The 18,120-nt window shown below is 46.3% G+C and overlaps 2 protein-coding genes across 2 annotated transcripts in view; both read right to left on the reverse strand.

Moving 5' to 3' along the window:
* Positions 1-2,329, reverse strand: part of LGALS4 (galectin 4) — an 8,200-nt gene extending 5,871 nt beyond the window's left edge. The window contains exons 1-2 of the mRNA XM_007955519.1: positions 2,285-2,329; positions 1,912-2,000 (exon numbers count right to left, since the gene is read on the reverse strand). Coding sequence (XP_007953710.1) covers positions 1,912-2,000; positions 2,285-2,329 — 134 coding nt within the window. The remainder of the gene's footprint in view (positions 1-1,911; positions 2,001-2,284) is intronic.
* A 1,717-nt stretch (positions 2,330-4,046) lies between these two features.
* Positions 4,047-18,120, reverse strand: part of ECH1 (enoyl-CoA hydratase 1) — a 22,648-nt gene continuing 8,574 nt past the window's right edge. The window contains exons 4-10 of the mRNA XM_007955541.1: positions 5,843-5,967; positions 5,715-5,763; positions 5,453-5,517; positions 4,875-4,945; positions 4,717-4,788; positions 4,317-4,467; positions 4,047-4,151 (exon numbers count right to left, since the gene is read on the reverse strand). Of these exons, the coding sequence (XP_007953732.1) occupies positions 4,047-4,151; positions 4,317-4,467; positions 4,717-4,788; positions 4,875-4,945; positions 5,453-5,517; positions 5,715-5,763; positions 5,843-5,967 (638 nt within the window). The remainder of the gene's footprint in view (positions 4,152-4,316; positions 4,468-4,716; positions 4,789-4,874; positions 4,946-5,452; positions 5,518-5,714; positions 5,764-5,842; positions 5,968-18,120) is intronic.

The raw sequence follows: 18,120 nt of genomic DNA on the forward strand, positions 1-18,120 counted from the left end.
TAAACCTGGTCTTTTTTATGATTTTGAGTTTTGTTCCACATTGTTCTCCCACTCTATCCAGGATCTCCTGCACTGATCCCTTTCCAAGTAGTTGACAGTACGAGCTAAAGTGTTAATAAAATCAAACCTCACAATAATTGACACTCAGCCAAAATGGAATGTTACAAAAAAAAAAATCCAGACTATCAGACTTCTGAAAATAGTTAATGACTACTGTCTGACTCTTGTAAAAAGTTATCTTATAGGGACACCATAACTGCAAGGAAAGAACAAGGTGACTGAAAGGAAGGAACGAGCTGATTGCAAAATTTGGCTTGCTAAACCCTATGACATCTTAAACCCTGAGACAGAGAAGTCAGGAGTTCAGAGAGAAGAATAAAAAGACCCTAACTCAGACAATCGCTGGCTGGTCTCTCTAGCACAGAGAGTCAGCCCATCTGACTTGCATCTCTTAAAGAAACTCTCCCTTTCTATTCCTCTGGCCTGGTTTCTCTCGGCATCAGCAACTCAACATTACAATGGCCAAGCACCATCTAGTTCTTCTGGTCTCGTGGTCATATAGGCTGAGGTTTGCATGGTCCACTAGTCCCTTGGACTAATTGTTTCCATGCATCTTTGGTTTTCTTCATTCTTCTCTGCTCTGAACAAGGAGAGATCCATCATTGCATCTAAATGGCCACTTTCAAACTTTTAAGACCCCAGTTGCTACTCACCAAAGTAAGATGTAGAACAATGATTTTGTGACCACTCTGTTTAAAGGGACGATGCCTCCCTCATATACAAAAAACATACACATGCTTTCCCCATGCCCCTTCTCTCCTTTTCACCATCTGACATATATTTGACTTATTTGTGTATCTGTCGCCCCTACTAGGATGTCAGATCCACAAGGTTGGGAGTCTTTGTCGTGTTTATGGCTCTACCACCAGTGCCTAAGGGCACAGGGTTGTCGTGCCAGTGAAGATATCAACACCAATCCTGTGTGTCAGTTTATTTATTATCTCTATTTTAAAGCCATAAAATAAGCTAAGACTTGCATCGTGGTTATTTTACCCCAGTCCCTGAGTGGCTCGTCTGCTAACCTAAATGTTGTGGGTTCGAGTCACCCCAGAGGAACTTCAGAAGGCGGCCTAGTGATCTACTTCCAAAAAACCCAGGCACTGACACCCTAGACCCCAGTTCTACTCTGAGACACATGGGGTTGCATGAGCGAGGATCAACTTGACAGCAACTGGTTACTGGTTGGGGAGTTCTGGTGGTGCAGTGCTTAAAGCTTTCAGCTGCTAACCTTTAGGTTTGAACTCACGAGCCACTTCATGGGAGAGAGATGTGGTAGTCTGTGTCCTTAAATATTGACAGCCTTGGAAACCCTGTGGGGCAGCTCTACTCTGTCCTCTAGGGGCGCTGTGAGTCAGAATCAGCTCAATGGCACTGGGTTTGGTTTTTGGGTTTGGTTATTGGCTATTTTACCCAAGACCTGATTTTACACATTGAATTCTCCCAGCATCCCATTCTACAGACAGACTCTAGAGCACAGACAGGTATGGTCCCTTTTGCAGTCACAGGGCCAATAAGTGGCAGAGCTGGCATTTGAACGCTGGTGGCCTAGCTCAGAGCCTACAATATTAATTCATGCTGTCACACCACCAGTTCCAATCTAGCCTCCCAAGTCTGGGGCCACATCTCAGGTGACCCCTCCTCAACGCCTCCTGGGTCCCAGGATCCCTCCTCTGATCTGACCATCCAGCCTTGGATTTCTAGACTAGGCCTGGTCATCGGCCACTGGGTTGGGTGTCAGAGAGCCCTTCCTCATCCAGGGTGAAGGAAGAGAAGTCCTCCTACCACCAGGGCCCACAGACTCCCTGCTCCATAACCTCTCTCCTAGTTCAACCTGAGCTGGACGGGTCTTACCTCTTCATGTGCTCGCTAGCCACTCCTTGGATGTAAACGGACATTCCCAGGCAGAGGCCCCCTGGGATGGGTTTGTTGTAGGGCAAAGTCTGCAAAAGGGGCCAAGTGAGAGACCTTGAAAGCCATCTGCTTGTTACAGCCCTCACACGTCACAGAACAAGCTCCCCACTCCCTTGAGCAGGGGAGAGGAAACCAGGGGTGAGAAGCCAGGAGTCAGGGGTGGACAAGAATGGCCTGAGAGTCAGGAAGGGAGTTTATCAGGCCTCAGGGCTGGTGTTGGGTAAGTCAGGTGAGCCTGCCACCCCCTCGCCCACCAAGGGTCAGAGTAGAGCTAAGCCAGAGTTTGGGGTCAGGATCTGGGCTGATAGCTCACCGGGTTGTAGGTGGGCTGGTAGCCAGGCGCAGGGACAAAGGCCATCTCAAAAGGCTAGGGCAGTGGTGCGTCTCGTGAGAAGAGGCTGCAGAAGTGGGCATGGTGACTGGTGGCAGGTGGCTCTTATACCCAAGGATCAGGGAGTGGCTGGCAGGGCAAGGTCCATGGGGTCCCACCTCTGAGGGTCCCACCTCTGCCCTCCTCTCCTTGGGGATCCCCTAAGTGGCCCTTATCAGCCCCACTTATAGTCAGCCAGGACTTGAATCATCTGGCTCAGGCCTCGGGGGGCTCAGATCAGAGTCACCTCCCCCTAAGACCCTTCTGCAAAGAGGAAGTGGACAGTGAACTCCAGCCCTGCCAAGGTCCTTATCAGCATCCATAAAACCCAGCCCAGACCTTTGTTGGCAGAGGGAGGGTGTGGCCAGGAGTGTTGGGTAGGGCTGCAGGAGTAGCTGGAACAGGTGGGCAGTGGAAGCAGTCAGACTTAGAGGCTCCTCACTCTGCCAGGAAGAGGGGAAGACCTATAATTGTTTTGTAGCCCATTGCACGCTTTTGCCCTGTGCATTATACTGTATGTATAGTGGCTTAGAGCACTAACTCTGGAGTCAGAGGTTCTGGCTTCCAATCCTGCCTCTGGTTTTTCCTGCCTGTGGGATCTTTGGAAAGTGCTTCAACCTCAATGTGCCCATTGCCATTCTGTAAAATGGGTATAATAGTATGAACCTTATAGAGACCTTGGAAGTGACCAGTTAGTTAACAAAGTGCTCAGAACAGGACTTGGCATTCAGAGGACACTGAAATTATGCTTGTGCTCATCCTCAAGTTGTCCCTAGGTGGCATAAAGGGTTAAGCCTTTGCCTACGAACCAAAACGTTGGTGGTTCAAATCCACCCAGAAAGTCCTGGAAAAAATGCCTTCTGCTTCTGAAAGGTTACAGCCATGAAAACCCTACAGAGCAGTTCTCTGCACACATGGGGTCATCGTAAGTCAGAACTGTCTCAACAGTGACCAGTCGGCTCTTGTCCTCATTCCAAACTCACAGATCCAGGAGGCTGGGCGTATACATGGATACAAAAACCTGAAACTTAAAGAAATGAGGCAACTGACACAAGATAGGATAGCAATGAACAAAGCCTGTAATCAAACCCTAAGCCAACTCCGGAGCTCTGGTAGCATAGTGCCTAAGGCATTTGACTGCTAACCAGAAAAGGCTGGCGGTTCAAACCCACCAGCCACTCCTCGGAAGGAAGGTTAGGCGATCTACTTCCATAGTGATACAGTCTCAGAAACCCAAGGAGGGGTCGCTATGAGTCAGGTCCGATTCGATGGCACATAACAACAACAACAATAAGCCAACTCCAGGCCCAGTGAATCCACCCTCCACCCAGGAGCAGGCAGCAGGCCATCTGCAGCCCCCCAGTCCAGGAGCCCTGTGACCTGTGCTCACTCCAGCGCTCCCGTCCTATTGGCCTACACCTGCCCATCCCAGCTCCTGATGGTCATCACCAGCATGGCACCCATCACACAGGTCAGCTCTCTGTCCTCACCTTCTGCAGCTGTGGTCCAGAGCCCAAGGCACAGCTCAGTCCCCCCTTGCCTCTCCTCTCTCCCCAAGAAGGGCACCAGATTCTCTCCGTGGTTTTATTGTTTACAGGGCAGATAAGGCCTTGTGCTTGAGGAAAGTTAGAAACTGTGAAGTTGTAAATTAGGGGTCTGGGTGAGAAGGCACTAAGACCGGGCCAAACCCCGGGCAAGCGGCCTCTCAGAGCTTGGAGAAAGTGACACTTTGCAGTTTCTTCTTCTCCATCACTGCTTGGATAGACTTCATGATGTCCTCGGTTTGCAGCATGCTCATGTTCCAGGAGCTCTGCAGTAAGAGGGCCACGGCAACAAAAGACGCAGGGCAAGATTAGAGCTGGACCAATTAAAACCAGGAGAGAGCCAGCAGCCTACCAATCAGAGGAGGCTGAGTTCTGACTGGCTGGTCTGGGACTGGGAAAAGAATTGTGATTGGTCAGAAGGAGATGCTCACCATGAAGTTGAGGCTCTCAGGTACTGAATGGTCACGGGAATAGAGCAGGTTGATTTTAGTGCCCTGTACCGCCACGGGGCTCTTGCTAGAAATCTCAGCTGCTAGTTCGAAGGCTGCGTCAAGCAAAGCCTCCTTGTCTGGGAAAACTCGACTGTGAATGAAAGAGAATCGGGGAAATGGGAGGAATTTTCTCCTCTCTTTTGCCCTCCCACCTGCAGATGAGGTAATGGCCAATCCTAGTGGGAGGCAGAAGACCCCAGTAAGATGGGCCAATCAGAGTACCATACTAGACTTCCAAATAAAATTATGATCACTCAGAGGAAGTCTTGGTGAAGCTACAAGAGGCCTCAGAGCCCGCTCAGGCTGGGGTGCCTCAGCGTACCACCAGCCTTGGCCCTACCTCACCAGCCCACTGCTCAAGGCCTCGTCAGCCATCATCTTGCGGGCAGTGAAGACCAGCTCGTTGACCAGGCTGCAAGAAGGAAGGGCATGTCAGTGGACGGCACTCACCCCAGGTCCAGGGGATGCCCTGCAGTCTTCCCTCCACCCTCCTCTTACCTCTGGCTCCCTATTACCCGGGGCAGTCGCTGCAGTGTCCCCACATCGGCCGCTATGCCAATGTCCACCTCCTGGGGACAGTAATTTGGGTTTGCATTTACTACTGAGATCCCACCCCACCCCTAACCCAGCCTGGGCAGGGGGTTATGCCCTATGCCCCACCTCAGAGGTTCCCCTAAACACCCCATTCCATTCCCATCAACTTGGCCTGGCATGGTCTTTTAGTCTAGAAGAGAGCCCACCCTCCAACTCCCTTTGCCCTCAGGTCAGCCTTACCTCTATTATTTCCTCCTAACCTCACCTGGACTGCCTACCAATGTCTTACTTTCTTTTGGATTAATTATTATTATTATTATTATATATTTTATTTTGATTGTGATTTGGGTGAAAATTTACAGAGCAAATTCACTTTCCATACAGCAGTAAGTCTTATTTTTTAAGGTTCAGTTTTGACTAACTCTTCCCAGAAGCCCTTGAGCTCCTCCAGGCCCTCCTGCCTCACTCACTGCCCAGATTTAAGAGGGGCTGGAGGTGGAAGAGGCACCTTGGGAGCAGAAGCTCAGGGGAGGATGGCTCACCTTCACCTGGAAGAATGCATCCTGGGCACAGTACCGGATGTCACAGGCAGTGATGAGGTCCACACCTGGGAGGGAGAGGCCGGGCACACTAAACAAACACAAGGATCAACCTCTCTCTGGGGACACGGGGTTGCATCTTGAGATCAAGTCTAACTAATGACACGTCTGAGGCCGTAGGTCACTGGCTGAGGCAGAAGGGCAGGAGCCAAGAGGAGCCCAACCACAGTGGGCACCCTGGGGGGGGGGGGGGCTACAGACTCACCTCCGCCGATGCAGCCCCCATGGATGGCTGCGATTACGGGCTTGGAGCACTGGAAGGAAATGGAGTGGCAAGGTCAGGGCTGGCCAGGAGATGTGGGAAGTGGGGATAACCTACCAGCCCGAGATCACCTTCTCAATGACACTGAAAGTCTCCTGGAATCTGGTGATGACGTCCCGTAAGTACCAGCTTATGCGGGCCACATCCTCTCCCTCACGCTGCATGAGGACTGAAGCTACGTCCATGAGGTCAATACCTGGTGGGGAGGTGTGAGGGGATTCACGCAGCCTCCCAGGCGCCACCCATTGTCCCAATGTTTTGGAGTCAGAACCTAGATACAGCAGGTTAGGACCCCAAACTACTATGTTGGAGGAAACAACTCACATAGGACTTAGCAAGGACTGGATGTGGGGTGAGAAATAAAATTGTAAATGAAAGCTAACACTGAGACACTGGTCATTCACTCCTTACAACACCCCTAGGAGGTCCGTCCTATTATCATCTCCATTTACAGAGGAGTCAATCAAGGCAAGCTGGACAATGAATAAAGAAGACTGAAGAAAAGTTGATGGTTTTGAGTTGTGGTGTTGGTGAAGAATACTAAAGATACCATGTGCTGCCACAAACACAAACAAAGCTGTCCTGGAGGAAGTGCAGCTGAACGCTCCTTGGAAGCGAGAATGGCCAGATTTCTTCTCACCTACTTTGGTCATGTTGTCAGAAGGGGCAATTCCCTGGAGAAGGATACCTTGCTTGTTAAGGTGGAAGATCAGTGAAGAAGGGATAGGCCTTCAACCAGACAGACTGACCCAGTGGCTGCGACAATGAGCTCAAGCATAGGATTGTGAGGCTGGTGCAGGTCTGGGCAGTGTTTCCTTCTGCTGTACGTGGGGTTGCTACGAGTCGGAGTCGAGTCAATGGCACCTAACAACAACAACAACAAACTGAGGCACTCTGGCTTGTGGAATTGGGACTCTAAACCCAGAGCCATGCAGCTAGTTCCAGAGGCCCTGCTTTTAGTCACTCCACCAGCCCACCTGGAGGTGTGTGGCGTGAGCAATGGAGCCAACGGTGGAGATGTTTCCCGAGTTAAGGAACCAGCAGGGAGCGATGTCTGTGATTCCAACTTCAAAATAAATGCCTGATCTGACCTTTCCTCCACGAGTCATTCTCCATGCCCCTCGCTCTGGTCCTGGCCACCCTCTTGTCCTACCCTTGCCCCCACCAAGTCTGTTCCCCACTCACAGCCAGAGGGACCCTGTGAAGTCGGATCAGGGCCCTCCCAGCCCTCTTGGTTGGTTGTTACTGTCAAGATGACTGATGAAACGCGGCCCAGCCCTGCACCATGGTCACGATCATGGGTATGCTCAAGTTCATTGTTGGGCCACTGTGCTCTGACTGAGCCTAGGGGCTCATCCTCCAGCACTCTCAGACAATATTCTGTTGTGATCCACAGAGTTTTCACTGGCTAATGTTTGGAAATAGAGCACACTACCTTTCCTCCTAGTCTCTTAGTGTAGAAGCTCTGCTGAAACCTGTCCCCCACAGGTGACCCTGCTGGTGTTTGAAATACCCATGGCATAGCCTCTAGCCTCACAGCAACATGCAAGCCTCCACGGTGCAACCAATACAATCCAAAGCCCTTGCCACAACCTTACCAGCTCCTACGCTAACATCATTTCCCACCTATTTGCTACACCACTTCAGACACACTTGCCTCCACCAGTTGCTCCAACCACACAACACACTTCCTGCCCAGGGGCTTAGGGCCCACTGCTCCCTCTGCCTGTAACAGTCCTTCCCCTTTAGCTGTCACTTCATTCAGGCCACAGCTCAAAGGTCACCTCAGGGGAGCCTGCCTGACTGCCCTGGGCAGATACAGCATCTCTGGGGCTCTGGCGGCATAGTGTCGGTTCAAACCCACCAGCCACTCCTCGGAAGGAAGGTTGGGCAATCTGCTTCCATAGTGATACTGCCTTGGAAACGCAAGGAAGGGTCGCTATGAGTCGGGTGGACTCGACGGCAAACACCACCACCACCACCTCCTTTCTCTGCCTTATCTCCTACCCTGCAGGCTGGCTATCATCTGACTCTGTGTTTATCTGGCTGAGGGCAGGTCACTCTTTCTAGGATGTGAGCTCCATGGTTCCAGGGATTCTGTCCACACTGTATCCCCAGTGCCTGCACCACACCCTCCTATGAGGGAAAAGACAGCCGAATAAATAAGAAAACATATTTTGTCAGGTAGTGGTAAGTGCTAAAGAGAAATCAAAGGAATGGTGGGGGGTGGGGGGGGGTGCACGCTGTGCAGAGAGGGCTGGTGCAGTGTTAAATAAGGTGGCCGGGGTCCCTCTCAATGAGAAGGTGACATCTGAGTAAAGACTTGAAGGGAAGAGGGAGGAAGTCACACAGATCTTGGGGTAAGAGAGTTCCACATATGAGGCACAGTCAGCGCAAAGTGAGCAAAGAGAACAATGAGAAGAGCTAATGTCAGAGAGGTGACATGGGCAGGGAGTATGGGGTCTTGTGGGCCATCGGGAAGACTCTAGCTTTCAATATGCATGACATGGAGCCACGGGAGGGTTCTGGGCCAAACAACCCTCTGCTCTCCTCCTCCTCCGGTTAATCGTTCTTGTTGTGGCGTGGGTGTTCCTCACGCCCAGTGCTGTCAGACCCTAAAATATTGTCCATGTGTGTGGCAACACCACTTGTTGAAATAAGCGAGGCCTTAGGAGTATTGCCACAGTGAGTCTGAACAAGCTAAACACGTGTCAGCAGGATGCCCCTGTGTGGCCTTGGCCAGGCAACTCCATATTCTGAGCCCCGGGTTGTTCTCTGACAAATGAAGATGAAACTCTCCCAAGAGCTGACAGGAGCTCTGGTGGTGCAGAAAGTAAGGCACTTGGCTGCTAACCAAAAGGTCAGTGGTTCAAACCTACCAGCTGCTCCATGGAAGGAAGATGAAGCAGTCTACTTCCATAAAGATTTACAGCCTTGGAAACCCCATGGGGATCACTATGTCAGAATCCACTTGATGGCAGTGGGGTTTCAAGAGCTGACAGGATTACAAAGAGTCAAGGTGACAGAGCCCCCGAGGGGCTTCACGCAATGCCATCACCACAGTTACTATCATCATGTGCTCCATTCTGATGGAGCTCAGAACTGTCTAGATCAGCTCACTGGCGTCTGTTGGCCCTGCACCACGTCTGGGATGCCTGTGAGACTCAACAGGCACTGACTGACTCCCACAACAAGCCCAGCCTGGCATCTTGCAACATCCTCTCCCACCGGCTTTTCTGGTTTACCTGCCCTGCACGGACCTGTAAAAACTTGACTATTAACCAAGAGGCCTGCAGTTCAAATCCACCCAAAGGCACCTGGGCAGGCCTGGCAATCTACTGCCAAGACCACGCCATTGAAAACGCTGTGCACAACAGTTCTCCGACATACACAGGGCTGCCATGAGCTGGATTCAACTCAATGGCAACTGTTTGTTTTTTTTTCCCACCAGGACCTACAGACTGACATTTGCAACCTCTGTCCCCAGATTAAGGAGCTCTTGTGGCATAGTAGGTAAGGCATTTGGCTGCTAACCCAAAGGTTGATGGTTCAAACCCACCAGCTGCTTCGTGGGAGGAAGATGAGGCAATCTACTTCCGTAAAGATTTACAGTCTTGGAAACCCAATGGGGGCTGCTAAGAGTTGGAATCGACTCAATGGCAGTGGGTTTGGGTTTGGATTTGGTCCCCAGATTGGAACAAGTTGCCCCCTCAATAAATACTAAGAACTAATCATTGCAAACAAGTTCCCCTTCTTGTTCTGGTGATGTTCTACCACCTCTGTGAACCTCTAAGTATTCCAAACATCATTCGTCATCATAAAGTGATTTACAATCATAAATAATAGCAGCTCCATTAACAAAGCACGTACTGTGTTGCAGCCAAAACATGTTGCACGTAATTCCTTTAACCCTCATAGCAACCCAATGACATGTTGTTGTTATTTGCCATCAAGTCGGACCGACTCATAGCGACAACTCCTTGGGTTTCCGAGGCAGTATCACTACGGAAGTAGATTGCCCAACCTTCCTTCCGAGGAGTGAGTGGCTGGGGGGTTTGAACCGCCAGCCTTCTGGTGGTCCAAGTGCCTTAGGCACTATGCTACCAGAGCTCCTTACCCAATAGGTAAGTGCTGACAATTAACTCACTGAGGTGAAGGCGCAGAGTGGAGATGGCAGACGTGCGAGGGAGGCAGCTACCTGAAGCCAGAGCCCTTGGTTTTAACCAGCCAGATACCCGGGCTACAGTCACTTAGTGGTTTGGAGCAAGAACTCTGCAGCCAGGAAGCCTGAGTTGGAAACCTAGCTCTGCCACTTATCAGCCACCAGAAGTTTCGTCCTCTCTCTGGGCCTGATTTTCATCATCATAAAGCGGGGATGATAAAAGAAGCAACCCACAGGGGTGCAGTGAGAATTAATTCATCCATACAGACAAAGAGTTTAGTATGTGTAGGCTACTTTTATCTTTTTTCATAGTAGTTTCTTTCTGTTATTCGATTACTATGTGACCCTGAGTTTTTTCTTTCTGTCTTTCGGTGTCTTGCTGATGAAAAGACAGCCACAATCAGCTGGAAGCTGACTGATGAGGGCCCCAGGTCTGGCCCAGCCACAGAGGAATCCCATCTCTCACTTCTCAGACTTGAGCTCCATGGCAGCCAGGGTGGGGTCGGGCGCTGGACTGACTTTGTGCAATGTTTGTTGAATGAATGAACAAATGAAAGAAAAAGAGAAACGTGTAGAAAGAAAATGAAGGACATGCAAAGACAGTAAGAGAGGAAACGGAAAGAGATTGTTCACTGGTTTGTCTTCCCCACTGAGTTAGGAACTTCACGAGGGCAGGGGCTAGGGCTGTCTCAGTCATTCTGCAGGTATTAGTAAATGTGAGTGAGGTGGGTAGGGTTATCACTCTCTACATAGTGGACACTGGCTATTTTCGGTGATGGGAAAGGTGGCACCAAATGTGGGTAAAGGGCCCAGACCCCAACCTAGGTAAATGATGCCACTAAGAAATACACAAGTGAAAAGGACATTCCTGGTAAAGATAGACATAATTTTACAACACCAACAAAAAAATGTGTGGTTAAGTGAGGCCTGGCGGCAAAGGGGTTAAGGTTAAGGTGCTTGGCTGTTAAACAAAAGGTAGGTGGTTTGAACCCAACAGCCACTCTGTGGGAGAAAGCTGTGGGAGTTTGTCTCTGTAAAGATTTACAGCCTTAGAAACCCTATGGGGCAGTTCTACTCAGTCCTGTAGGGTCACTGTGAGTGGGACGGCAGTGGATTTGGTTTTGGTTTGGTTACGTATGCATGTATATATGCATATATGTGTATGGGTATGTATTTGTGTGTACATATGTATACATATACAGATGTATTTCTATGTATACATAAACACAGATACATGTGTGCATACACATCCACACCTCACTTATCAACATGGTTAGTTTGCAAAGACCAGGTTGTTAGGCAAAAATCAGTGTTATGCTAAAATGAAGGATGGCCACATCAGATCAGAAAATGGAAGATGATTACATCATTACATAACTGCCAAATTACATCATTACTTTACTGTCACACCACTGAGAATCATGGCCCAGCCAAGATGGCACATAACCTGAACCATCATTATGGTTACTCTCACTTTATACTTTGGTGTTTGTTACTGCCAGACATACATCGTTAATGTGCAAAATAGATACTAGATTTTTTACTATTGTAGTATATGCAAAATGTTGGATAATGAGACAGCTGGTAAGTGAGGGGTAGGTGTGTATTCATATATATATATATATATATATATATATATATATATAATAAGCCACACAGTGGGCAGTTATGAAAACTTCTTAGACATAACCAAACACTTTGTGAGTTTGGTTTTCTGGGTTTGAAGGCTTTAGGACCAAGGTCTTGGACAACTCAATCAACTGGCACAACACTTGTCATACAGTTTATATTCTATCTCCTAGTTTGGTGAGTAATGTCTGGGGTCTTAAAGGCTTGCAAGCAGCCATCTAAGATGTAACTATTGACTGGTCTCTACTCGTCCAGAGCAAAAGAGAAAGAAGGAAACCAAAGATTCAGAGAAGAAACTACTCTACAGGGCTAAGTCTACACGAACCACAGCCTCATCTACCCTGAGACCAGAAGAACTAGATGGTGCCCAGCTACCATCACTGGCCTTTCTGAGCAGGGCCACAATAGATGAATCCTCATAGAATGAGAGAAAAATGTGGAACAGAACAAAATTCTTGCTGTGTCCCAAAGATTTTGGTATGTTGTGTTTTCATTCTCATTTAATTCAAGGAATTTCTGAATTTCAATTTTTATTTCTTCTCTTACCCAGGCTTTTTTAAGGAGGGTGTTGTTCAGTTTCCATGTGTTTACTCTTTTTCCATTCATCTTCCTATTGTTGATTTCTAATTTGATAGCATTATGATCTGAGAAGATGCTTTGCAGTATTTCAGTGTTTTTAAATTTATGAAGGCTTGCTTTATGGTCTAACATATGGTCTATCATGGAAAATGTTCCATGTACACTGGAAAAGAATGTATATTGTGCTATTGTTGGGTGAAGTGCTCTGTAGATGTCTATAAGGTCAAGTCGGTGGATTGCATTGTCTAGTTCTTCCGCATCTTTGCTGAGTTTCTTTCCAATTGTTCTATCTTTCATTGAAAGTGGTATATTATAGTCTCCCACTATACTGTGGAGTCATCTGTTTGCCTTTTCAACTCAAAAGTCTGATTCACATATTTTGGGGCTCTTTCATTGGGTCCATAGATATTTATTATGGTTATATATTCTTGTTCAATTGATCTTTTAATCATTATATAATGTCCTTTTTTGTCTCATATGGTGGCTTTTTTCTTAAAGTCAGTTTGATCAGAAATTAATGTTGCCACTCCTGCTCTTTTACGGTTGCCATTTGCTTGATATATCTTTTTCCAACCTTTGATTTTTAGTCTATTTTTGTCTTTGTCTCTAAGGTGTGTCTCTTGTAGACAGCATATTGATGGATTTTGTTTTCTTATCCAATCTGCAACTCTCTGTCTCTTGAGTGGTCCATTTAATCCATTAACATTCAGTGTAATTATTGACAAGTATGAATTGGTTCTGTCATTTTGTTATGTGTTTTTTCATGGTGTCCCTGGTTTCTTTGTTCCATATTATTTTCTGTGCTGAGCTCATTACGTTTATGAATTGTGTTATCATTTCCTTTATTGCTGTTGTTTTAGTGTTTGCTGAATATTTGTGCTTGTCCTCTTTTCTATTGTGATGTGAAGGCTTATAATTTTTCTTTGAGGCTACCCTGTGGTTTATAATTTTCTCCCTGAGATTAGAACAGTCCATTCTATCTTGCAACTCTCTTGACTTGATGATGATATGTCTTGGTGATTTTCTTTTGGGGTCTATTCTGTTTGGGGTTTGTTAGATTTCCTGAATGGATATATTCTCATCTTTCATCATGTCAGGGAAGTTCTCTTCCAACAAATCTTGGACAATTTTCTCAGTGGTTTTACTTTTCCTGTTCTGGAATTCTAATTACACATAGGTTACTCTTTTGATGGTATCCCACATGAACCTTAGGCTTTCTTCATTTTGTTTTGATCTTTTTTCTGATTGATCCCTTTCCAAAGAAGTATTCAGGTATTTGCCTTCAATCTCATTAATTCTGTCTTCCATTGCATCAATTCTACTCCTTTGCCCTTCCAATGTGTTATCTATTTCTGACAATTTAGTATTAATCTTCTGGATTTCTATCTGTAGATTTACAATCATTTCTAATTTTTCATTTATTTTGTCATTTTGTTCTTGTATTTTCTTCCAAAATTCTTCTAGGGTTTTGTCTGTGTTTTCCTTATCTGTCTCTCAGTCCTCTGAAGATACCTAAATATAATTCTTTTGAATTCCTTATCAGAGAGTTCCAATGCTGCTTCCTCCTCAGGGTCTGTATCCTGCTCCCTTGTTTTTACCACTTTATCGTGCTTTTTTGTGTGGACTGTGATGGTCTATTGTCTCTGAGACATTGTGACATTGTTGTATTTAGATCTCTGTTAACTGTTTGTGAAGAGCAGCTAAGAGTGAGTCAGGCTCTTCTTGGTGGTTGTTTATCACTGGCCCGTTGGTGGAGAAGGAAGTGGTGGCTTTCACTAAGTAAAGCTGCAGGAGGTGTGGGTGCAGTTGTGTCGTATGGGAACTGTTGCTGTCTCCCATTCAGTTAGACAAAAATAACAATTGAATAACCATCAAAAAAGTAAAAGCAAATGGACAAAAACACACTGTGTAATCACACAGGAATAGTAACCAAAAAAAGAGAAAAAAGGGAAACAAACAAACAAAAACACTGCCATATCTGGGGAGAGGGCAATCAGAGAAAAAAGGTAGAGAAGGTGAATAACAAAGAAAAAAATGGGAAAAATGCAAAAACAAAAACAAGGAATAGGGTTAACCATGAGAAAGAAAAGAAAAAATTGCAACCAGGAACAAAGAAAAGAAATAAAGCTGAAAGCAAAAACCTGGGAAGAATAAAGAATAATAATAAAAAGGACAAAAGTAACAATAATAACAGTTGTTTTAAAACAGACAAAAACAGGGCAATGTACCAAATGTGAGTGATTGACGTGGTGGCATTGGGGAAGAGGAAGACATAGAAAGGTACATCGGATGTATAGACAACAAAGATGAACCCTTTTGCACATACAGTACTGTGTTGTCAGCGAAGGCAAACCTGGGTATACGGGTGGATAGAGTGGCGGACAGGCTGAACTATTAGGTATGTCTATGAAGTGGGGAGTGTACCCAAGACCATGTATAGAGTTGGCAGACAATAGTGCTATAAGTGTATTCGTATGATCTGTAAGAATTCCCAGGTGCATAGTAGAGCTGACAAGGGACAAGGCTGTAGTCACTCCTTGGTCACAGCCAGCTACCCAGAGGGAGCGAGTAGTTGAACTGGTGGGCTTGGAACCATAGTCACAGGGGACATCAAGCTCAACTGGCATAACGTACTACACAAAACATTGTTCCACCCCCTACTGTGGCAAGAAGCAATTGGGATCTTAAAAGCTTGCGAGCAGCCATCTAGATGCAACAATGGGTCTTTCCTCGTCCAGAGAAAAGAAGAAAGAAGAAAACTAAAGATTCATGGAAACAATTAGTCCTAGTGACTGGTACACCATGAGACCCGCAGCCTATACGACTATAAGACCAGAAGAACTAGACGGTGCCTGGCTTCCACTGTCAACCACTTGGAGGGGGATCTACATAGCAGATCCAGGATAGAGAGGGAGAAAAATGTGGAACAAAACTTAAAATCATTTGAAAAAAAACAAAGGGGGGGACCAGTTTTGCTGGTCTGATAGAGCCTGATGGAACCCCTGAGACTGTGGCCCCTAGCTGCCCTTCAAGTGTAGAATTGAACCCACACCTGTGGCTTCCAGCCAAAGAAAAGAAAGGCATATGAGTTTAACATTTACCTGAGGTAGATACACTCCTTGGAGAGAACAATCATGGGAGAAAGAGAGTCTGTGTATGCACAGGGAGACAGCTCAGGGGGCAGGAGTGCATGTAGGGATGGACACAGGGAAGAGGTAACTATCGGGAGGAAGTAGGAGGGGAGCTGTTGCATTGGGGTAAATTGTAGTCAATGTCATGAGATAAAGTGTATGTGAACTGCTATATGGAAAGTGAATTTGCTCTCTAAATTTTCACCCAAATCACAAAAAAAAAGACTGTAAAAAAAAATAAAGAAGACTGTAAAAAAAAAAAAAAAAGACATAAACAAACAAACTAAAAAAAGAAAAAATTGGGGCAGGGTGGGGCAGAGCACCCAGGCCCAGGCTCCATCTGAGCACAGAGACTGGGATGGAATTCCTGCTGGCCCAGAAGGTGGATGGGAGTGAGGGATGGCCGCACTTCCGTTCACCAAGAGGGTGTGGAATATAAGAGTAAGAAGGGGAATGTTGCACCTTTCCAATCGTGTGTGTCCAGAATGTCCTTGGGGTTCCCGGCAAGTGGAGCCTGTTCTTAAGTCCCTGGAACCTGGAAGAACACTGTCACTTTAAATATCCAAAACGGTCAAACTGCTTATAAATATTCAAAACAGCTGCACCCTCCAGACAGGCAAAAGTCCACAGCTCGGCCCACCTTCCTCTTCGCTGCTTCCCCTTTTATTCACCAGACACCAGAGCAGTCCTCCGGACAGTCCCTGGCTAGCAGGGCTGATTTTTAGGTTAATACCACTTGGCAATATCCAAGCTGTCTGTGCTGTCAGGGTCACTGCCAGACTGCAGCTCTGTATGTCTCCTTTTTTGGTGTTTTCATGCAAATTCTTCTGCTAGTTGGAGTTTAGTCCACTTCTATATTCTTCCCTTCAAAGCTCAGGGGTCCAGAATTATCTTTTGTATCTGTGTTAATTGGTTCCTTTTTTTTTGTTCAAGAGGGTCTTTGCGGTCTTTCTGCCTATTCTGCCATCTTACCGGAACTCTCTCTAAAACTCTTTTTCCAGAACTCATTCTTAAGCAGTCCAGGCTTACTGGGCCAGTAGGGACTGAAGGGCTCCCCAAGACTATCGATCAGAGATACGCTTTAAATCTTGAACCAAAACTACCCCTGAGCTTACCTTTTAGCTAAGTAGCAGGTTGGCTCAAAAAATAAAGAGCATCAACCAGGAGTACTGAGCTACTTTAAAAAAATCATCTACATGAGATCAAATGGTCAACAATTACCCTAAGCAAAGATGAACAGGGAAATTAGATTGATGGAAATGGAACAACCAGAACGGAATTAGTGAGAAAGTTGACACGTTGTGAAAAATCTAACCAATGTCACTGAATTAATTTATGTAGGAATTGTTCAATAAGAACCCAATCTGCTGTGTGAACTCTCACCAAAAACACAATGTAATATTACTGCAAGAAAGATATAAATCAGTGAAGGTGACATTTTACACTGGCATGGTCCAAAAACTCTCCGGCAGATAACAACTATGAACACTAGCAGGGAAAATACACAAAAAGCATTACTGAAGGCACTGGGCCAATTCCGAACAGAGTCAGCACTTAGAAGGGACCAACATAAAGTGACTTACAAGTTTTCAAAGTGTTTAGCCTTAGGGAAGACTAAACTTGTGCCCAAAGAAACAGAGGAGAAAGTTAGGGTGACCATAAACTCTCTGCCACTGAATTAATGACTCATTGAGTCAAACCCCCATGGGGCTTCCAAGGCTGTGAATATCTATCTATCTATTTATTTATTTTAATGATTTGGGTGAAAATTTACAGAGCAAATTCATTTTTCATACAGTTCATACACATTTTGTTTCATGACATTGACTGCAATTCCCCACAATGTAACAGCTTTCTTCCCACTTCCTCCCTGTAGTTACCTCTGCCCTGTGTCCCTCTTTCCTAAGCATTCCTGCCCCCCGAGCTATCTCCCTGTGCAAATACTGCCCTTCTGTTCTCCCACGATTGATGGTTTTAAGGAGTGTATCTACTACCTATGTTCACCGTATATGTCTCTCTGTTGTTTGACTGGAAGCCATAGGAGTGAGTTAAATTCAGATCTGAAGGGTAACTAGGGTCCATAGTCTCAGGGGTCTCACCAGACCAGTAAACCTGGTCTTTTTCCTGATTCTGAGCTTTGTTCCACACTGTTCTCATTCTATCCAGGATCTCCTGCACTGATCCCTTTCCAAGTGGTTGACAGTGATAGCCAGGAACCATCTAGTTCTGGTTTCATGGTCACATAGGCTAAGGTTCACATGGTCCACTAGTCCCTTGGATTGTTTCCATGCATCTTTGGTTTTCTTCATTCCTCTTTGCTCTGGACGAGGAGAGACCCATTGTTGCATCTAGATGGCCGCTTGCAAGCTTTGAGACCCCAGTCGCTACTCACCAAACTAGGATGCAGAACAGTGTTTTTGTGTAGTATGCTATGCCAACTGAACTTGATGTCCCTTGCAACCATGGTCCTGAGCCCACAGGTCCAACACCTCGCTCCAGGTCACAGATCCAGAATGGAAACTCAGATTTTAGAATCTTCCCATGTTCTATTGCACCAATTTCTGTATTTGAATGCTTTAAATTAGGCTTTTTATAAAAATTATAAAAGTGGCAGTTAGAAGCTCCTTAAAACCCTACTTTAAGAGTCAGGAGGAAGAAGAGGGACGAAGAAGGAAAAAAAAATATCCTACTTTAAGAAGCATTGCTCTTTTCCTATCTAGGGAGTTCCGGCAAGATGGCGGACTAGGCAGAAGGATTGCAAAGACCCTCTTCAACAAAGAAAAGGGAAACCAATTAACACAGACACAGAAGATAATCTTGGACCCCTAAGCCTTGAAGGGAAGGATAC

The sequence above is a fragment of the Orycteropus afer genome, unplaced genomic scaffold (genome assembly GCF_000298275.1).
Source record: "Orycteropus afer afer isolate SDZICR_OR568_19922 unplaced genomic scaffold, OryAfe1.0 scaffold00507, whole genome shotgun sequence".
Taxonomy (NCBI): Eukaryota; Metazoa; Chordata; class Mammalia; order Tubulidentata; family Orycteropodidae; genus Orycteropus; species Orycteropus afer.